Consider the following 22,839-nt stretch of genomic DNA (forward strand, 5'->3'; position numbering starts at 1 on the left):
AGGACAGCAGAAGAGAACAAAGCTACCTCAGAGCAAGGAAAGCAGCATAGGAACCCAGAGAAGGCAAAATTTCACAGTTGAACATTAAAGAGGCAGGACGCCTACAGAAACAGAGGCTTCTTATTAGGCACGGCTGAGTCTCAGGCCCAGCACCGCTCAACCAACTCCTGGCTCCCGGCTACAGCCAGTTCCTCATCTCCTCACGTCAGGCGGGTCATCTGTTGATGCTGAAAGCTTTTCTGCACTGCAGAACACAAGCCGCAGGGATTGTTCCCTCTGTATATTTTGAAAGCAGATGGCCTGTTTTCATTAATTTAATTCTACATGTAAATGTACCTCTGCTTGGGACAGTAATTAAAAAATGAATGATGGCTTTAATCTTTCGGTTGTAACTGCTTTGCTTCGGAAATGGTTACACGATGCCTGGCATTACACGTCTTCCTCCCTTCCGCCCTTGTGATAAGGAAGAAGGCCAGCAGAGCTGAGAAGAGGGCCTTGAAAAGCATCCACATGTATATGGAATTCTGAAATGAAACTTACTTTATTCTGACTTTGAAAATTAAGAGCACCGGCTGCTCTTGCAGAGGACCTGGGTTCAGTTTTTAGCACCCACACATAAACTCACAACCATCTATAATTCCAATTCCAGGATATACAACACCCCCTTCTGAACTCCATGGGCACCAGGCACACACGAAGTACATATATATGCATGTAATATCCAATCCCTCAGAATAAAAAAAAAAAAAAAAAAAAAAACCCTAGTCGTTGGTTGGTTGGTTGTTTTTACTTGGGGGTGGGGGGTTAGTTGATTGGTTGATTTTGGGTTTTATTTTTTTGGTTGGTTGGTTGGTTGGTTGGTTGGTTGGGTTTGGGTTTTTTTGGGTTTTATTTATTACTCATTTTACATCCTGACCGCTGCTCCCATTCCCAGTCAACCCCTCCCACAATCTCTCCCCCATCCTCTCCCCCCTTCTCCTCTGAGAGGGGGGAGGCTCCCCTGGGTATTTCCCCCCAACCTCCCTAACACATCAACATCAAGTCTCTGTGGGGCTAGCAAATCCTCTCCCACTGAGGCCAGACAAGGCAGCCCAGTTAGAAGTCACAGATAGTCAACAGGTTTTGGGATAGTCCCTGCTCCAGTTGTTTGGGACCCACGTGAAGATCAAGCTACACATCTGCTACATCTGTGCAGGGAGTTTAGGTCCAGCCCATGTATGCTCTTTGGCTGGTGATCCAGTCTCTAAGAGTCCCAAAGGTCCAGATGAGTTGACTCTTGTGGCAGAAATTTCTCTGCCCTATCTATTTTAAATATTAGTGCAGCAAGAGGCCTATGATTGGACAGGGAAAAGGGAGGCAGAGCTAAGAGTGGGAGGGACACACACACACAGGAGGGAGAAGAGAGAAGGTGGCAGAAAGTGGAGCGGACATGGACCCAAGTGGCTTTAACTAGTATAGGTAGATATGAAATCAAAAGGTTAGGATAATTGGGATAACTTGTCAAAATTGTGTGGACATCTTGTGTATTGAGATTTTATTGATATATAAATCTGGCTGGCTAATTATAAGTCTTAAGAGTTTTTACTTTGCTGGGTGATGGATAATATGGAGGCTGATCGCAGGGTGGATGGTTGTTGTGTGGGGATGGCATGGCTGCAAGGGAACTCGGGAGCTCCAGCCCCACAAGAGAGCCTGCCGAGATGAGGTCACCCGGCTGGGGCCAGGCAGCCTGCTGGTGATGGGCTTAGTTCGAGAACTTGGATGGCAGTAGAGCTGTGAGAGTTGGTCATTCTTTTTTTAATTACCTCCCACTACAGACTCTGTTTGTCTTCCTATGGAGTTCCTATCCCCTTTGGGGCCCTCAATCCTTCCAAGCTTCCATAAGAATCCCCAAGCTCTATCCACTGTTTGGCTGTGGGTCTCTACACTGTTTTTGAGATACTCATAGCCCAGCTGGAGACACAGTCAGCCAAGAGTACTCTCAGACAACAGGGGAAGACCTAACAAACACACCAGTATTGGGAAGGCTTTCAGGGGGTGCTGGGCTGGAACCCAAGGGTAAAGTGACTGGGCAGAGGAGGTAGAGGTGGGGTAGAGAAGAGAGCTGGCTGAGTCAGGAGGAGAATGACCGATCCAACAGCTTAAAGGGTTAAGTGCAATGTTCATAATAGGGAATTGTGGATTTGGGGGTAGGTTTCTTTGTTGTTTATTTTTTGGATTTTTTGAGATAGGGTCTCACTACATAGCTCTGGATATCTTGGAACTCACTATGTATCTCAGGCTGGCCTAGAAATCACAGAGATCCACTGCCTCTGCCTCCCAACTGTTGGGATTAAAGACTTGCACCATTGTGCCCAGCCTAGAATTGTATTTTTAATTCAGCAATATTTCCTTTGAAAGGGAGAAACACACAAGGGCTATGCTTCAGAAAGAACATGAGATCCAAGTGTTAAAAAAAAAAAAAAAAAAAACAGTCACATGATCATCACAGGTTTATTTTAGGAAAGAAAAAAATATTTTCTAGCTTCAAATTGGGAAGATAAGATAGGTTACAGGTGGTGTAAAAGGTTTCACCATAGAAGACCCTACTCCTGAAGACATCACATACCTGAGTCATAAAACATAAAGAAAACTACCTGGTAGCTTCATCCCTGCTGGCTAGCTTTCATGATGAAAGATGTTGTATACATTATAGGAGGAGAAAAGAGATCATCAATCTGACGCAGCTATGAACCTTGTAAGCTACAACAAGAATGGGCCTTAGTAAGACAAGCACATTAGTGCAACACTGGCATCAATGTCATGGATGCAACCAAACACTCTATGATTGGATTTAAGACCTGTTCCACAACAGACAACCCATGCCTGTCACCACTGTCAGGACCAAGAACCCATAGCTAGATAAGGCATAGGCCCTAGGGAGAACCTAATACTATTACTCTGCTAACTGGACATAATGTTAAACAGACTCCTGATGGCTTATTGTTATACTTACAGATCAGTGCGCCTCTCAATCCTCAACAGAAAAGCTCTTCTTATAGCTGATACGACTACACAAAGACCACAACTGGTCAAGGTGGAGAGAATGAGAGACTTTGGAGTACCAAGTCCTGAATAGGGTGTCTGTATCACACTCCCTTCTTGGAAAGCTCAGAGATCAGTGGAGAAGAGGAGGTGGAAGATTCTAAGAAGAATCTTAAGAAGAGGTGGCAGATGATTACAAGAAAACTGTTTTCTGCACACAGGAATGCACAGTGATTGTGACAGCACACATAAGACCTATGAAAGTCCAAGCCAAACAAAATCCCAGCATGGAGAGGGGAGGTGGACATGAACTCCCACCTTGGCTATAGAGATATTGGCAACTGACAGCTGCTGAAAGAAGGTAGCCGGTTTTATTTGAGTGCTTGTTGCCCCTGGTAGGCTGACCATTCTCCAGGTGATGACCACATACCCAAGAATAGAAAGACAGAACAGATTAGAGTCAATGGGTTAAAAAAATGAAGAAGACAAAAAGTTGGATGGGTATGAAGGTGGGGTTGGATCTAGGAAGAGTTGGAGTGAATACAGTAGAAATACATTGCAAAAATAAAAACAAAGGATTAATAATAATGCTGTTATTAAGAGTTTCATCCTATTGACTGCAGTTTTCTGTCACTCATCAATGCCAATGATTTCTTTAAGTGTCAACCAAGGCCCATAACTGGCTTACTTACTGGTTCCAAGAACCAGGTGAAGGAACTGGCGCTGAGGGACACTATGGAAAGATTCCCTGGTGACTCGGTTGCACTCTGGGTAACCAGCATCAGTTCTCTACAGTGTGTCCTCTGCTGCACAGCACATGGACAGTCCTCATGCCACCTACCCTTGGTGGTGAGAAGCTTTGAGGTGACCTCCAGCTGCTCCAGAGGCTCCAGTCCAACGTTCTCCAAGGTAACGGCCAGCTGCTGAGTTTCTCCGTTGTAAAGCTGAACAGACACATTAGTGGCGATCTCATCACCTGCAGAAGGCTGCAGTGAGCGTGCGGACCTGAAACCACAGGGATGACAGGAAGAAGGGTAAGGGAGGAATAAGGGAAGACACTGGCATCGAGTTGGGACCACTTGCACAGGAACACACTTCAGAAGCAGCCTACATGCGCTGGCTTTACAAACAGAATTTGGGGCTCAGTTGTCCCAAACACATGGAACTGGGGGTGACAGAGTTATAGAAGTAGTTGGCAAGTTAAGCCCCAGATCCCAGGTGACCTGACACTGCCTCAGGACTCATGTGGGGTGAGGTCAAGGTCAAGGGCATCTCTATCCCACAAGAAGAGAGCACATGGTGGATGTCAGCAACTCTAAGTGAATTCCATGAGTGAGCCTCTCTTATGTTTATAGCATGTCACAGTCAGCCCTCACTTGAATAATCACTTTTTAATGCAGCAAATCAACTCAGAAAAAGTTACAGATAAGTCCAAGTCATTCCAATGGGAATCTCTCCCCTCATCCATATCCTCTATCTAAAGAATAACCCCCCCAGCCCCTCTCCCCCCCCCCCCCCCCCCCCCAGTCTGTAAACAGATTCCCCCTCTCAGCCCTCAGCTCCTGGCTTCCTAAGAACAGGTGATCCAGATCCAGGAGCTCAGAGACACCAGAGAGTATCTGTGCGCGTTATTAAAGCACCACAGGATACTAATGCAAGAAAGGGGAGGCAGATGCCACCTCTGGAGCTACTGTAAAAGTAAGAGAAAGCTGAGGTCGATCTTGTGATGGCCAGAGGGATACCTGCAGTAGGAAGTCCTCCTTGTGTGACTGCAGAAGTAAGCAGTTGAGATGACCCAACTAGTGGGCAGGGGACACAGGGTCTTTCCCCAGCAGGCTCTTTCTTCCTGATAACAGCCCTTTGATTATTTTCCTTAGGACCACCCCCATCCTTCTCCTGGACTGGACAATGAGGGCCTTCAAGTGTCTGTCTCCTTTCCTACTTCTCTCTGTGGCTCACCCTGTTAAGTGGTCAGGGGACAAAGAACAGTGGGGCCAGGCCTTGGAACTGTCTTCTGGAAGTACCTACAGGGAACAAAACAGAACACCTTCCTGGGGTTGCATGTGCTAAGCTGAGGCGGGGTGTCCATCCTTCATTGTGGTCAAACCCAAATGAAACGCCTGGCATACTGAACCAAGCGTCACTGGGCACTGCTGCTCAGCTGCTTTTTACCTATACAGTCTAGGGAACTAACAGAGATGCACCACCTCCACTGAGACCCCATTTTAGATATCTCCATTTTTCCTAAAGAGAAGCCTTGATATACTATGTTAGACCAAACTCTCCACCCAACCCTGCTGCCCCTGGCAGCTTCTCTCCACTGTTTGAATGCCTCTTTCAAACAGTTTATAAAAGAGGAGTCATAGACTGTAGCTTCTTCCCTCAGCATAGTGTTTCTGAGGTCCATCTATGGCAAAGCAGTATCAGGGGCTAACGTGTTTTCACTACTGAGTGAGCAGGTTCTGGGGTCCAAGTGCGCCTGCTTTTGTGCCTTCATTAGCTGATGGACATGTGGATCCACTATTTACTATCAGGTACAAGTTATGGCAACAGTGTACATGGTCTCTCTCATCTTAGGTACATACCTGAGAAAGTAATGGCTGGGTCATTAAACTGACCTTTGATCTTTTAAAAGTGGGCACAGCACTTTACATTCTCACCACCAGTGCATGGGAGCTCCCGCTCCTGAAGCCCCCTCCCAGCCAGGCTGTTGTCTGTCTTCTGATCACAGCCTCCCCGTGGATGTGAGCTGCATTCTCGGGGTGGGAGTGTCAGCCCCAGAGAGACTAATGGCTCTGTACCCTTCCTGGCTGCTTATGTTCTGTGTGCATTTTTCAGGCTGAAAGACTTACTGAGATCGTTTGCCAATTTTTTAAATTAGGTTGTTTGTCTTCTTTTCACTGAGTTTTTAAAGTTCTTTATACAGACACCACTCTATCAGATATGTGCTGGGCAAGTTCTCTCTTTCAACCTGTGGGTGCCTTTTCATTTTCCTAATGACATCTTTGGATGCACAACTGTTTTTTTACTGCAATGAGGTCCCAGTTATCAAGGCTTCATCTTAAGGATCCTAACCCAAGGTCAAGAGCCTGTCTTCCTCTAAAAATTCGGGACTTCCAGCTCTTGCAATCAGACCCACGGTCCCTTTTGAGTTATTGCTTTCTATTTTGCTTTATGCCCCAATCACGAGCCCCTCCCTCCTACCTGCACTCCCACCACAGCCAGCTGCCCACACACCCCACCCCTGTGTCCCACAGCTGCTGCCTCCTCCCTGCCCATCTTGTAGCTGTGGATGGTCGGGCAGGAAGGCTGCCTGTCGTTCTCTCCCATTTAACAAGCAAGACGCCAGGGCAGCCATGTTCACTGTTACAGCCCTATCATCAAGAACGCTGATGAACAAGGGAAGAGAGGCCACCAAGTAACTGGGAAAATCATGAGACACATTTTACAACAGTGGATATTCATCGTGAGTCAACAAACAAGAGGCTGTGCCATTCGGAAACATGTGTGAGGCATACATTTTTGAATCATTTAAAATTACGTTTTCTGATCTTGTGCTCTGATCCAGCCTGGTAAGGGTCACTTCCACCTCTCATTAAAGAAACTTTTTTGCAGGAGATGAAGATCTTCACAGAAAGTCATAACAGGAAAAAAAAATCAAAACTCAGAGAACAGCTGGTTGTGGGGGTGCCTGGCCACAACTGATACATCTACAACACAAACCCTTCACCTAGAGCTCATGAAATACCTCAGAAGAAGGAATAAAAGACTGCAATAGCCTCAGGACCAAGAAGCTGGCTGTGATAGTGTATCGTCCAGATGTGACACTGTGACATCGCTGCCGAAACAAGACCTGAGCAATGACACCAGTTAACATAGCAGAGCAGGGTCAGGGGATGTCACTGGGTCCTGCTGCTAGATTAAGAGCTGTGAGCACTTACTGACAGCTGAGACAGGGAGGATTCGTCTCCCCCCCAGGGAAGAGCCCCCAACTGGTTACCCAACGCCAAGTGATCAACCCTAAAAACAGATACTTATCAACAACTCCAAATGGACGCAGCAGATTGTGTTTATATATTTTTTCATCTATATAACAATAACAACTAAAGAAAAAGAAGCCATGAATGTGGGGTGCAGGAGTGGGACATAGGAGGGGTTGGAGACAGGAGAGGGAAAAGGAGAGATGATGTAAGATTTTAACTTAAAATTTTAAATTACATTTTTAAAGGAATTTTTAATGTGTGAAAAAGCTTCTGTTACATATGTGGCTACAAAATAAGCAGAAGCTACCTCATCCAACCCAAGAATGTAATTTTTAAAAAACAGGCTGGCTGAAGACACAGCAAGGCAAGACAATAAAGCCCTCAACAGCTAGCTGCTCTGACCATCGAGGCTTGTGCCTTTTTATGCTTCTGTAAGATGCTAAAAACAAACAAAAGAGGAAAACTTTTAAAAAAAAGAAATAAAAAGAAATAAAGAAGGAAAGAAGGAGAGAAAACCATGTTTTAAAGTCATAAGAACCACCAATTCACACCTTTCCCCTGCCGTGTGTGTGTGTGTGTGTGTGTGTGTGTGTGTGTGTGTGTGTGTGTGTGTGGTGAACATCAGATGTCTTCCCCTAGAGTGATAAACTTTTTTTTGGTAGGGCTGTCAGTGAACATGGAACTTGCCATCTCATGGAACTTGACAGTGAACCCCCAGGATCCTCTAACTCTGTCTGGTGTCACAGGCATGTACTATACCAGGCCTAGCTTTTGACATGGGTGCTGGGGATCCAAACTCAGGTCTTCATGATCATGCAGCAAGCATCTTACCCACTGAGCCATCTCTCTAGGTCATAAAACCTAAACTGGTTTTTGTGATTCTAATTCTAATGGCTAATTGTACCTTTGCTCAGGTGAGAAAGGCTTCAACTGTGCTTGTATATACTTTAGAGATCATGTTAACTCTCTGGTCCTTTAAGGTCCCTCCACTGTTTTCTGCCCGAGTGAGATGAACCCCAACTGTTTGTACTATTTTGAAGAAATGTATGGCCAAAGAGTGTTCTAAGGTTGACTCCTTCCAGTCACCAACCCTGCGCTCTCAGGCCCCCTACCTGGGCAGTGATGTGCTGATCTGCAGAGGTTGACTCCTTCCAGTCACTGACCCCTGCGCTCTCAGGCCCCCTACCTGGGCAGTGATGTGCTGATCTGCAGTCTTGGCAAGGCAGGGATGACTTCCACTGTGGAGCCGCTCGTTTTCAGTCCCGGAAGGTTGTCCAGGAGACAGTCACTGAAGACCCCAAAGACTGTGGTGTGGTAACCTGCAATACAGGTGGCGAGTTTCACACCTCCTGACAAGGCGTGGCCCCTACTGAGGTCACAGAAAAAGCACTAAGATCCCCTTACTCCCTCACCCATGTGGCTGTACTGCTGTTCCCTGTACCCCAAAGACCCTGGCTGCCCTTGAACAAAATGAAGCAGAGGACACTGTGCCCTGTTTCCCAAGGTTGGCCAGGCCTAGACAAAGGGTCCTTGTAAAGGACTCCCAATGCTCACGGCTCAGCAGTTATCTCTGCTCTTTGCTGATGTGTTTTTCAGGTTTAGCATCTCTAACATGATAGTGATGGTTAATATTCCTTTCCAAGGCATAATGTGACTTAATGAGCATCTGAAAACTACTTTAGAACCTTCTGTTGAGAAATGAAGGTTCAAGAGCCAATTATCGTCATTATAGCCGCTTCACGATGTGGCAATTTGACCACATGGGTGCAAGGACCACAATTTAAGATCAGCAACAGGGTCCTCGAAAGAAGAAAGATAAGCACTTAAAATTGTTTAAGCAAAGCTTTAAAATGGCTTCTGAAATCTCAAAAGATTATTCTGTAAACAGTACTTGCTTTGTAACAAATGTGATAGTCAATAGCTAGAAGCCTAGGTTGGAAACTTGTGTATTACATCCCAGAGGGACAAGAAAGTTATTCCCTAAGGAGGAGCCATTCTTCTTCCCTGTCAGCATCACTCATTCTTTTGGTGAAGTGGCTCTAGAGGGCTCCTCCCAGCAGCTGCAGCCACACCCACTCCCTTGAATAGCCACACCCACTCCCAGGCACAGCTACACCCCTCCTTAGTACAACAACCACATACACTCTATCACAGCAGCCACAATCCCTCTGATCCAGCAGCTACACCCCTCCCTGACACAGCAGCCAAATCCTTCCCAGACTGAGAAGCAACACCCATCCCTGACATTGCAACCACACCAATCTCTGACAGAGAAGGCGCCTCTGACACAGTAGCCACTATCTTCCTTCCCACTCGGAGCCTCTCAAAGTCTTTCTATGGTGTTTATTTTCTTCCCAGGAGCTCTCTTGGGCTCTGATATCCTCATGCTTTCTGTGAGGATAACACAGAAGTTTCTGTGAGAAGTTTCCTCTGTGTAGAACCCAGATGTGATTTTGTCTATTAAGCATTTTGTTACTTTATAATTCTTAATTACAGTCATTTTCCTTTGCTTAAGACATAGCCAGTGCTAAAACCATGGCCATATAAATTCTAGTCTAGGGACAATGTTTAGTGCAAGTCAGGATGATACAGGCTACCCAGGCAGCTAAGGCTCACCAAAAGTAGGCATTGATGCCAAGGATCACCCCAGGAGGTCCTGATCCAGGCTCTCACACTGACTGAGTTACACTAGCTTCTGTCTTGTCCCTGGACCACCCATTCGTGCCTTACTCTCCTCATTCACAGGCACAACTCTGCCTGTGTCTTTCCTACCTGGACTCCGAGGACAGATGCTAGCTAGGTCTTTTAAGATCTACCCTACAGCCTGTGGTCAGGTGGCTCTGAAGCCTGTCTGATGAGCTTTCCCTCTGTACAAACAGAGCAACTAATGCCAAAGCCCCACTAGACAGCAGGTGAGCTTCAGGATGACTCTCAGGGCCTCCATCTCCTTCCAGCCCCATTCCTAGCCTGATCCTGACTACTTTCATCTAACCACCCCACCCAACTCCCAGCTATGCCAGTTTCAGACTGGACAAGCTGCTCTCTCTGCCTGGAGCTCATCTATACATTGGTTCTGTCCTGCTTCCAACTGCCCACTCTTTGTGAACCTTCTAAGATCAGGGTCACCTGCTAAGACAGGCCTCCATTGCCCACCTCCCTGCTGGGTCCCTAGCATCCCCGAGTTCTCACACACTCATCTCAATCCATCGCAACACTTGCTGAGATACATCTCACTGTCCAGCCAGCAACATCTTTCCCAGACAATGCATACGCTGCTGAGCTATGGTTAAGGCCGCCAAGGCAAAGAAGCCACCTCTGGTGCCATAGAAACTAAGATATACCGACTGTCATGGGAACATCACAGGGACCAAATTAGGATGACAGGCTAAGGAAGAATGTTTGCCCTGAGAACTGGTTGAGGCTCAGATGCTCTCAAAGACAAATCCACGTAAGTTTCAGATGACAGGTGTACTATGAGTACTATCAGGAACCCTGTAACACCCAAGACTTCACAAGCGGGAAGATAAGGATACTGGGTGGAGGTGCTCCAGGCTCAGGAATATGCCTTGAAACCAGACTGATGAGAGCTGATAAAGGCCTGAGTATGGGAGGCAGGCCCATCAGCAAATACGTGGAAGACAAAAAAGGCTAGTCCTTGTGCTCTGTGATAAACTCTGTAAGAGAACCATGACATGAAACCAGGCATGTAGGCAACAAGAAATAGTGAGTCTCATATTGTAGTGAGAATTTTGGTTTTTTTAAAAATCCCAATTATGAATATGTGAATCCCATATGTAAATATGTTTTCGTTTTAATCTCAGGTATGAAATACGGGACTGCTTCAGATTGCCCACAGCCGCTAACTATGATTGTCTCGTGCTCTAGGAGGGGCATGAGTTTTGCCTGCTACAGACAGCTTATATTTGGAATTTTGGGGATTCTGGAGAGGGTATAAATGGGAGAGCCCCCAAAAGGGCCTGTAGCAGCTTCTGCTCCCCCTGCGACTCCTGGTTGCTGTTGTTGCCATTTGTTAAGTGGTTCTGAGCAAAGAGATAAGAAATTGTATATCCTGAAGATAAAGATTAGACTTGCCCCAAGAAACTTGATACCCCTAATCAGCAGGAAGTGTCTAAAGTGTCTCTGACCTTTCTTGCCTACCTAGTGTTGGAGGGTTGGAAAGGATTGGGATAGACAAGGATGGTAGGGATAAGAACCCAATAAAATAGCTAGAGAGGGGGGGAGGGGAGGGGGAGGGAAAGGGAGAGGAGGAAGGGAAGGAGGGTAGGAGGAGAGGGAGGGAGAGGGAAAAGGAGAGAGAGAAAGAGAGAGAGAGAGAGATATCTGGGAGCTGGTTAGGGTAAATGATACACAAAGACACTTCACTGAGATGGGCGCCTCTAGGAGAAAGGCCACTTTAGGGAGGAGAGGTGGGGTCCTGGTGCGACATGGTGTACATGAAGCATTCACAGGACCTCCAAGGAGATGGCAAGCAGTGGGGGCTGTCCCTAAGAAACACCAGAAGCATGCATGGCAGGACTAAAGGCAGGAGGAAGAGGTCCCTAAGCTTGGTAGGGTCATAAAGCAAGAAGAGGAAAGGTAGAAAAAAAAGAAAGGCAGAGGTGAAGACTCCAGGGAAGGGTCCAGGGAAATGGCTTGGCAGGTAAAGATGCCTACCTTGCAAGCCGGGAGCCTGAGTTCAATCCAGAGCACACATAAAGTCAACAGGAGAGAACTGTCACCTGACCTCCACAGGCATACCTTGGCATATGTGATACACACACACACACACACAGACACACACACACACACACACACATCATGCAAACGGAGAAGAAAGGAGGAGCAGGGCCAGGTGGGGGCTGAAGGCAGGGAAGAAGGGATAAGGTAATGGAGGAAGGAAGCTAGGGAGGGAACTGGGAAGCCCTCCAGGGCAGGGCTTTGGGAATACAGCATGCACAAACCAAAACTGAACAAGACCAGGGAAGAGGCACCGTGCCAAGGCTGACCTCTGTACAAGTTTAAGAAAAGACTAAACAGTAGGCCCAGCCTCAGCCATAATAGAACTGCTCTTGACCCTGGTGACAAGAGTTTTGATACATGTCACGAGCTGAATAGAGAAGGCAGGGCATCAAGAAACCACTGTGGAGGTGAACAGTAGAGTCTGCAAGGACATACAAAGCGCTAAAGGGGGCATGGTGGCTCTGGAGAGGATTTGGTAGCGGTGAGAGAAGCTGAGCCCATGCTGTCCCAAAGGAGAAAAGCAAAGATGGGACGAGGAAAACCAGACGAGCCAAGGCACAGGACTGACCCTGTCCCCCACAGCAGCACAGCAGGCCCCTGGCACATAGTAAAACCAATTTTTTTCATCATTTCACTTTGGAGATAAAAGCCATCATCTCATTACCATATAGCTGGTTAGGATCAGGTGACCAGCTCCAGCGAGCTGCATCAGTGATGCAGAAACCACAGAGGAACTCTCCTTACCATTCACAGTGATCATCCCTGTAGTCTGTGGGACCCCGACCAGTGTCACCGGGTACAAACCAGATTCCGCAGGAAGGGAAAGCGCTGCAGGAAGAGACTCAAACTCCACTCCACTAGTGAGAAGCCCCTGTAGAAAGTGAAAGAGCATTGTGAAGAAGGCTCAGCCCGGACTCGTGCTGGACGGCCACCTCCTAATGAACTCTGGCCTTCACTGCAGAAACTGTGGGAATGAAAAGGCCAGCAGCTTTTCAAAACCCTGCAGATAACTTCAAGGGGGACTGGCATGATCTGGACACCAAGAGCAGGGTGGCAAGCAAAAACCCCACATATCATCATCTGATTCCTTGCTCTCCTTTTTTATCAAATGAGAATGCAGATCCAAAGAAAAGTAAATAAATATTATGTTTCACACACAAAAGAAAAAGAGAGTGTGCAAATATTTCAGAAGTTGATTTCACACCAGGGAATCTGTGAATTGTTTGTCCCAGTGTAGAGCAGGCACTGAGCTTGCTAGAGACCCACACGAGTCCCCAGCCTTAAGAAGCTGCTCCTTGACAGGCCATAGCACAGAGACATCAGTCCTTAGGAGATTCCAGTCAGTGTGACAGGGACATCTGTTCACAAAGGCAAAGTCATGATCCTTGCCACCCCCTTGGAATCCATGTTGAACCCTGAATAAGCAAGTATGGTCAGCAAAGAGGCAGAGGCCAGAAGGAAGTCTATACAGCACAGGCATTATTATGAGCTAGAAAACAAAAACACAAAAACTGGAAAGCACAAAGAAGGAAATAGCATTAACAAACATCTTGAAGTAAATTCCATGATGTTGGGCAAGATTTCGTGGCAGCTACTGAACAGGACCAGAACAAAGAGAACCTCAATGGAGAAAGAATGGCAAGATTCTCCCAAACGGGATGGTTCTCCACAGGACATTGTTCAAAACAGTAGGAACTCATCTTGGATTCATTTACCAGGAGTGGGTACACACACTCTGTGAGCATTTCTCACAATAGAAAGAAGTATGCCAACATCAAAAGGATGGAGGCAGAGGGGAATCCTGGGAAAACAGGCTGGGATAGCAGAAGTGTGAACCACACAGGTTTTTGTACATACACACACATACACTGTGTGCGCGCACGCACACGTGCACACAGAAAAATGAAAGCATGTGTATGTGTGCACACACTTGCACACCCTTTCCCAACTCTGTCTAGAGAAAAGACCTGAAGCAAAAGCACTCTGGTGGCATCCAATGATATATGAGGTGTGGACAGATGTATGGGTAAGACAGATATATGGGTAAGAGTAGAAGACAAGCCAATTATATGGCTGTCATCCCTAAGCAAAATACATGGACACTTGACTTAGATTTAAGCTAACTAAAGCCAAATGGCAGTTGCTAATACATCATCAGCGTAGGTCGTGAATATATGAGAGTTTATGCCTGAAATGCTTCCTGAGTAAGTATTTAAGTTTCTGGCCCCAAGTGGTGGGCTATCTCCAAGTAGAGCTTTGAATTATAATTTTTCACTCTTAATTGTTTACAATAAGCATATATTTTTAATGCACTTATCATGAAAATAACAAAAGCTACTTTTGAAGATTTTTTTTTTTTTTTTAAATAAAGCAGTCATACTGAACATGCCTTGAAGCCCAGCACTTGGGAAATAGAGGCAGTTGTAGTGCTGGGAGGTCAAGGCCAGCCAGTTACATAGCGAGACTCTGTCTCGAAGAGAAGGAAGGAAGGAAGGAAGAAAGGAAGGAAGGAAGGAAGGAAGGAAGGAAGGAAGGAAGGAAGGAAGGGAGGAAGGGAGAGAGGGAGGGAGGGAGGGAGGGAGGGAGGGAGGGAGGGAGGAAGGAAGGAAGGAAGGAAGGAAGGAAGGAAGGAAGGAAGGAAATATGGAGAGGCAGCAGCAGCCCTCAGATGCAGCAACAGATTCTCACAGAGGACAGGGCAGATAGCCCAGCAGTTAATGAATTCACCAAGCAAGAAAGGACCAGAGTTTGGATCCCCAGAACCCACATAAATGCCAGGTAAGTGTGAAAACCAATCCTTTAACTCCAGCCTTAGAAGGGCTCCCTGGAGAAAGCTGGCTAGTAAGGCTAGCCACACTGGCAAGCTCTGGATTTGATGGGGAGATCCTGCTTCAGAAAATTAAGGTGGCTGGGCAGTAGTGGCACACACCTTTAATCCCAGCAATCAGAAGGCAGAACCAGGTGGATCTCTGAGTTCAAGGCCAGCCTGTTCTATAGAGTGAGTTCCAGGACAGCTGGAGTTACACAGAGAAACCCTGTCTTTTAAAAAACAAAAAGAAACAAAATGAAGGTGAAAGAACAATGGGGAAGAGCCCCAACACCAAGCTGGGGCCTCCACATGCACATGTACCTATACACACATGAGAGGGAAAAACCTCAAAGAAGGGTCCATAGAAGAGTGTGCACAGGAGCCTAGCATGGGTCCCACATGACAAGGCTATATAAATCTCCTTCTCTGACCACACAAGTTGGTGAGCTGTTCTGAGGGGCATGACTGACTACAAAGTTAGTGACCATCAAGAGGGTGGGGTCAGAGCCATGCAGGGCAAACATTCTTTTCTTACTAAACCATGGCCTGTATTAAACCTTGAGCTCTGAGCTATTGCAAATCTATATTCAATCAATTAAGATCAGTGTACATAAACTGAAGGCTTGCTTGTAGATGAGTACCAAGCAAAGACACCGAAATGACAAATCTGCACACAGGATGCTCAGAGATATTAATTTTATTACCTAACTGGCAATAAAATCAAGTGTGTGTCAGTGGATATATATGCCTAACATTAAGCACAATTCAGTGATAAGAGATTTAGGCCAAATGTCTGGTTGCACATACCATGTTTTCCACGCGGAGCTCAAATGGCATTGGGTTGTACACCATCAGCTGAACTTCACACACATCTCCTTGAACCCACTGGAAATCTACAAAATACATACAAAAGATCTCCAAGGTGAGTTGGCACCACTGCTATTGTCGGTTTGCTGCTGTGTCAGTTTATCTGTGGAGCAGAGCAATGGGCCATACATTGCCTTGGCATGAGCAGTTCACACTGAGTTCCCTCAGCGGCTATAAAATATAGCAGACCAATGATGATGGCTATGGTGGTGACTGGTGCTTCTCTGGACAGACACAGGGGACACTTGCAAGAGGCCCAGAGCATGACTTCTCTATGTCTCCTAAAACCTGGTCAGACATACTCCTGATTTATTGCACACTGCTTTGGGGCACACCCAACTGCCCCAAAGGTCTCTGAATAGCCACCACTGAGAAATATTCTCTCACTTGATCCGAAACAACCCTGAGTCAGGTTCTAAAGTCCCACTCCACAGATGACACAACTGGAGCCCAGGGTGGCACTATCAGTATCTGAAGTCACCTAACAGGAAATAAGAGCCTCAGGCCCAGGCTACAAAACACTCAAAATGGTCCCTGACAGCCCTGACCTGTCCAGGCCATTATTTTGCCCCTGGGGCAGCGGTTGACATCAGCACAAGACCTTGCAAGGACATGAAGTCCTACTGCAAATGACATCAGATCCAGGAAGGTGTGATGGCTCTAGTCTGAAAGGTCAGTCCTCAAGGGGGCTGAAGCAGGGGCATCAAGAGTGAAGCCAAAGGGGAAGACAGAAGACCCTGTCTCGAAACAAAGAAACCAGGAGACTCTGCACCCTCTTGTGCTCCAGCCCTGCACCTAGGCTGTCCAGCTTACTCTCTTGGCTCTTCCAGTCACTTAGACTGCCTTTGTGGGTACCATCTGGTTCAGTGGTAAGTTTTTTGTCCCTTAAGAACTAGTTAGGAAAAGCATCACCCCCATTTGTTTAGATAAAATGTCAGAGGGGAACTATGTAAGCTAGGGTAGTGCTGGATCAGATGAAATGTGGGACCATTTACCCAGAGATGATAAGAAGCTGCTGACAGAAAGAGAGCATTAAGCAAACATGGCGCCTCTCTCTCAGCACAGGGTGCAGCACCACTGGCTGCCTAGCTTGTAAATCATTGAAGCCGGTCAGCTGCACTTTCCCTAATTCAGTCATAAGAAGTTGTTGAAGCTTCCTTTTATGAAAATAGTCTACATTGGCAGAAGAGACCAAGGCAAACACTGTCTAGCCAGCAGGCTTTTCCAAACCTCATGCAGCCCAACACAGCATCATAAACTTACTTAAAATATTAGGAGATTTTTATTTGGTTGTTTGGTTGGTTTGGTTTGGCTTGGGTTCTTGGTTTGGTTTGGTTTGGTTTGGTTTGGTTTGGTTTGGTTTGGTTTGGCTTGGCTTGGCTTGGTTTCTTTGTTTGGAATGGGGAACTCAGTTGGGAGGCTCTCAAGAGTGAACTTTGTAGATAACAATGTTGTATCAGAGTGTCTGGAGGTTAGACAAACTCACCAACTCCAGCAGTTTGCACAGCTGTCAGGTGCTGAGGCCACAGGTGCCAGCACCCTTGCTTTCAGGCACAGGAGAGTGAACCCCTCTCATGAATGCCAAGGAAACATTCTGACAAACAAGCTTCACTCCAAATGTACATTTTTGAGTGGAAAATGTAATTTATATTCTATAGCTTCTAATGTCTTCTCGAACTATCCTGATTACTGAGTCCACACTGCAGGCCTGAAGACTATGCATCTTCTTTTTCTAAGTTTCTAAGTGGATCTCCAAGTGTAATAAGAGAGTTACTGTAGCATCAGAGAGGTAGTGGGTCTTGGGGATGTCCTTGGGGGTTGGAGGGGTCCTGAGAACATTGTCCAGCTCCTTGCCTGCCCTGTGTCTGTCTATGAGCTGGTGTGGGTGCTTCGTGAGCTCCACACTTGAGAGAAAGACCACCTCCAGGTATAAGGTAGAGCATAGGAGGATTAAGAGTCTCCTAGAACTTTTAGTTGTTTTAAGACAGGGTCTTGTTTTTAAGTAGTCCCCAGCTCCATGGGGCAATGGAGAAGTCAGTGAGCCAGTGCAGGAGGATGTCATCCTCTGCCTCCAATAAGATGAAGGGAGCTACTCCCATAAGAGCTTGCACTAGGGCCCAATGCAGTACAAAGGGACAACTGCCTCTCTCCTCCTCCCCACAGTGCATGCTGGGTGGGAAATGCCATCTGCCCTCCCTTGTTATCACATACACCTGATTGGACACTTCATGTCATTGCCATATGCTCTCCAGAGCAAAGGGGCAGTGGTAAGGGACCTATGTCTAGAGCTGACTTTCTTTGGGGGGATGGGAGGTAGGGGTTCTCTGTGTAGCCCTGGCTGTCCCGAAACTTGCTCTGTAGACCAGGCTGGCCTTGAACTCAGAAATCTGTCTATGTCTACCTCCCAAGTGCTGGAACTAAAGGCATATGCCACCATGCCTGGCTTGGGGCTGACTTTCAAAACCAAAGACCAAGATGGAATTTCAAAGACTCAACACACATTCGCAGGAATTCACCAGCACTCAGTATAAGCTGCCTCCTCTTAAAACATTAGGCTATAGGTCTCTTTACTTCCTTCTTAATTGCTCTCACAATCTCTATGAGACAAGCTCTCGTGCAGCCCAGGCTAGCCTCCAACTCACTAGGTAGCTAAGGAAGGCTTCAAACTTCTGACCCACCTATGCCCTCCTCCCGAGAGCTGGGGTTACCAGTGTTCGTGAGCATACCCAGCACAATCTGTGTTTGGGATCCAACCCCGGTTGTATGACTGCTAGGTGGGCACTCTGCCAGTGAGCTACACACCAGCTCCTCCTTCTCTCTCATCTCCACAGTGAGCAGCTATAGAATATGCAGCATCAAACCAGGGCAGGCCACCCTGCTACCTCAAGACAAGGTCACTCTATGCCTGCCCCAGCTTCCTGAAAGTCCATAGGCTCTGCTCTAGGATTACTGGGTAATACCAGAAACAGCTTTTAATGGCCCTACATCTTTCAAGAACTTACTTATGCCTTACCCTGATTGTCACTTCTCATGGGTTTGTATTCTACCTACATGAACTAGACAGGAAAATGTGTTGGAGGTAGAGACATGTTCTCATATAGACAGTACCCAACAGTTAAAACTATCCTAAACAAAACCAAACATATTTAACTGGCCAGGAATGTTGAGGCATGTCTATAATACTGGCTCAAAAGAGGCAGAGATCGAAAATCCAAGGCTAGCCTAGACTACATAATGAGTTTGAGATAAGCCTAGGCTACCTAATTCGAGAAAATGTAAGTACATTTCACATGCTCCACCTATCAAATACCACAGCCCTACCTAGCCTCCTTAAGGTGGTCACAATGCTTATAACAGCCTACACTGGAGCAGATCCATCCAACACAAAGTCTACTGAGAACAAGTACTTAACGCACTCACATTGCAATGGTTTAGACATGGAGTGGGTGTGCCTACACATTCAACTTTAGTTACCACTGGGTGACTCTGACCTTTGGAGGGAGTGACAAGGACCAGTGTGAAGCCCCTGTGGCTGGACCACAGAATGGTAACCAGTAAACAAACACACACGTGTTCCCTACCTCTAACATGTGATACTTTGGGCCTTTATGGCCTCTAGATCATCTATGAATCATCTTCCATGAAATAAGTTTCTAGAAATTAGAGCAATGAGCAACTGCCAGCTTAAGGCAACACATGAAACAACTTTCCAGGAGAGTACGTACACAAGTGCATACAAGGGTATGCACACACAGAAAAACTGGCCAGAAACAGATTGTGGCCTACCTATTTTTTTGTTGCGTTCTTCTCCACGGTTGTGTGCAATGATTGGGGAATAGATGAAGGGGCTCTTGGTGGACATGCTCTGCCCCAGCAAGCTTTTCACCTTCTGTGGCCGGAGGCTGGTAGGAAGACTCAGCAGCTTCACGCACCTATCATTGTAAACAGAACACAGGCATCAGGACATTCACTCTGGACCACGTATAATAAACTGCTTACCACAAAAGAAGATGCACTGAAGGGAAGGAAGAGCAGAAGGACCAGGTAGCAGAATAAATATCCCAACCCTGAAGGCCAGGAAGGGGAGGTCCTTCCCAGGCTGAGGATTGGTACAACCTTTTGTCACCTTTTTTACACAAAGGTTCCCTCTATAAAATAAAGATGCAGTCAGGCCTTGCTTAAGGGACTGAGGTGAGGTTGAAGTGCCTGATCCCTGCTGAGGCCCACTGCTCTGCTATCTGCTGCTCACTCCTGTGACAGGTCTGCCCACAGTAAGTAGAAGCCAAAGCCTATCCATGGATCAATGGGATCAGAAGACAGTACAGGAGGAGGAACCCGTGTGCACACCATGCTGTTCTTGGGAACAGCTGTTTCTCCATGCACTGACCCCATGCTCGTGTCTACAAGGTAGAAGCAACAACGATAACTTTAGAATCAACGAAATGAGTCAATGTCATATTAAGGAAAGAAAATTGAGCAGTTCCCTCAGGTTAGTCAAGTTTGAGTTCTCCAGTTCGTCCTGTGCTTTCTGTCATTGCATTTGTGGTTTCTGACTTATCTGTAGTCTGTCTGATGTGTGAGTCTGATCTGTCCCATTTGCCTATGTCCCAAAAGAAGGTCTTTGCTCTGTAGTTATTGAACAGCATGGAAAGCATCATATGGGGAAGGAATGAGGGATACTTCATAGAAATCTTCAACAGAGTTTTATAACAGAAGTCATTGACTCCAACTGACCCTAACTGGCTCAGACAACAAAGAGCAGTGTAAACAAGCCACTGAGTTATATCCATGCAGCTTTCAACACGTATGGTACACATTTGTTGAAAAGGCTTGTTGTTGACTTGTTGGATGTTTTCAGCAAATGACTACCAGAATATTTACATATGGCGCTCTGAGTCAGGGCATGCAACAATACGTAACTTAAAAGTTATGCATTAGATTAGGTGTAAATGTTAATTACATGGGAAATCCAAAGCAAGTAACACTGGTTGTTACGCTGCTCTCTTAAAGGCTGAGTGCACAGCAGGATGGCAGTCTCAAGTGATCTCAAGGTGTATTATTAACTCAGCGATGAAGTCCAGCAGAAGTCCCAGTCTGTTCGAATGAGGGAGGTATTTGCATAAAAATGCACTACCTATCATGTTCAGCATCATCCAAGGCAACTATGAACTGATCCCATCAGACGCTGAGCCTGTGCAGCCCCTGCACCACCCTTTCCCCAGGCACCGTCTCAAACACCTTGGAAGCGTCTTCACATGAGTGCTACTATTATCTCCCCACTACCAACCAGGAACTGATAAAAGAGAGATGAAGTGAAGCCCACAGTCCCATCAATAGAATGTGGCGAGGACGAGAGACACTAGCCTAAAACACAGCACTGTGAGGCCTCTGGGGCCAGACTGGCCTAGTGGCTAAGATCAGGAACACACCAAGTCAGACCAGAACAGACAAGGATAAGGATGAGAGAGACCTGGGTGCTCGCCACTCCACCTCCCAACCTCTGAAAGCAGGAAGAAAAGGTCTTACACACAGCATCACTCAAGGGCTGAGAAGAAGCAACCCAACTCTATGGAAGCAAAACATCAGCCTCTTGGTCCTCTACATGGCAGTCCAGAAAAGCCAGATGCTGAGGAGGCCAAGAGCAAGACAGCATGGCCTAGGTCAACAAGCGCTCACAGCAAGCCACCTTGGTGCCTAAGGTGCCACCCACTCACACCAGCCTGAGTAATCGGCCTGTGCAGTTTTCAATAAGTCACTGAAGTCTGAGATACAGACCAAGCCACACTGACAATAAGAACTACCTTACGAGCTGATCTCTCTTGGAAGGGATGGGTTCCTAAGCTCCTAGAGGACTCCAACCTACCCTGTGCCAAGAGCACATATGGTACTTTGCACCCAGGCCCTGACAGGGTTCAGGTCACATGCAAGGGATACACCCACCACTCACACTAACCTGCATGTGTGTGTGTATGCATGTCTTTCTCCAATGTGTAATTGACTATGCAATTTCCTCTGCATAGGAGATGCTTCCAGCCATCTCTTATTTTACATGGTGTGTGTCTTAGTCACTGTTTTATTGCTGTGAAGAGACACCACAACTGAGGCGACTTTTAGAAAAGAAAGCATTTGATTGGAGGCTTGCTTACAGTTTGAAAGGGGTATAGTCCATGATTATCATGATGGGAAGCAGACAAGTGTGGTGCTGGTGAAGTAGCTGAGGACTTTACATACTGACCCACAGGCAGTAGGCAGAGAAAGAGATAGAGATAGAAATAGAGAAAGAGAGAGAGAGAGAGAGACAGAGAGAGAAAGAGAGAGACAGAGACAGAGAGACAGAGAGAGAGACAGAGAGAGAGAGACAGAGACAGAGAGAGAGAGAGAGAGAGAGAGAGAGAGAGAGAGAGAGAGAGAGAGAGCAAGCGAGCCTGGCATGATCTTTGAAACCTCAAAACTCCCATTGACATATCTCTTCCAACAAGGCCACACCTACTTCAAGAAGGATATAGCTCCCAATCCTTCCAAAACAGTTCCACCAACTGGGGCACAAGTATTCAAATATATGAGCCTATGGTGGCCATTCCTGTTCAAACCATCACAATGTACCTAGAAGATGAGGTTTCCTCTCTCAGATTCCTTCTCTGCATGAACTCCTCCATCAATATTGTCATCTGGGGCCAGAGTAGCCTCACAGCTCTGTATGAATCAAGCTGTGGGCTAGCTGAGGACCAAGGCCTTGTCCAGCATTCGAACCTACTGCTCTCAGTAAATTCAGAGAATACGCTCCCAAAAGCAGAGCTTCAAACTCAATGTCCAAATCTTTTCAAGCTGAGCACTTGCAGACAACTCATTGCTGCAGGAAACCCATGCTTCATGTGCACACACCCCACTACAAAGAACCTGCCTTAGGCTAGTGGCCCTCTCAGACTGACAGGTACCTTGAAGTTGACAGAAGACCTTCATTATACTCTGGAGGACCCACCTGTGAGACAGCACACACTGATGGCTTTAAGGTCCAGTGGCCTGAACCTCACTCAGCTTTTGCTCATAAAATCAGCCAATGAGGGTTATTCTGGTAATACATATGGCTGGAAGCATGTTTTCTTTCTTTGGCCCCCAGTTTTCATAGGGAGGGATATTCTTGGAAGACAGACCCAACCTGACCCTGCCCTCCTTCACCACCCACCCAGAGGGATGGAAGTTGAGAACATAAGCCTGTGCACACACTTCTTGGTCTAGCTCTCAGGGCAGCCTGCATGCTATAGACAGTGCATAATCTGTATCGTTCTGTATGTGCTAACCCAGGCCCTCCCATGAGAAAGACATTTAGCTAGGGGCAACTCACAAGCCCACCTAACCTGACCTATGCCTACCACCCTCTTTTCCATTGGACTGGTACAAGTGTTCCTGTGCATTCTA

General features: G+C 46.6%; 1 protein-coding gene across 3 annotated transcripts in view; it reads right to left on the minus strand.

Moving 5' to 3' along the window:
* Trappc9 (trafficking protein particle complex subunit 9) overlaps window positions 1-22,839 on the minus strand; it is a 458,815-nt gene that overhangs the window by 348,211 nt on the left and 87,765 nt on the right. For all 3 annotated transcript variants that reach the window (XM_076911449.1, XM_076911450.1, XM_076911451.1), the window contains 5 exons: window positions 19,210-19,355; window positions 15,364-15,449; window positions 12,492-12,618; window positions 8,194-8,326; window positions 3,866-4,029 (listed from right to left, as the gene is read on the minus strand). In XM_076911449.1, the coding sequence (XP_076767564.1) occupies window positions 3,866-4,029; window positions 8,194-8,326; window positions 12,492-12,618; window positions 15,364-15,449; window positions 19,210-19,355 (656 nt within the window). The remainder of the gene's footprint in view (window positions 1-3,865; window positions 4,030-8,193; window positions 8,327-12,491; window positions 12,619-15,363; window positions 15,450-19,209; window positions 19,356-22,839) is intronic.

The sequence above is a fragment of the Arvicanthis niloticus genome, chromosome 13, assembly GCF_011762505.2.
Source record: "Arvicanthis niloticus isolate mArvNil1 chromosome 13, mArvNil1.pat.X, whole genome shotgun sequence".
NCBI classification, from domain to species: Eukaryota; Metazoa; Chordata; class Mammalia; order Rodentia; family Muridae; genus Arvicanthis; species Arvicanthis niloticus.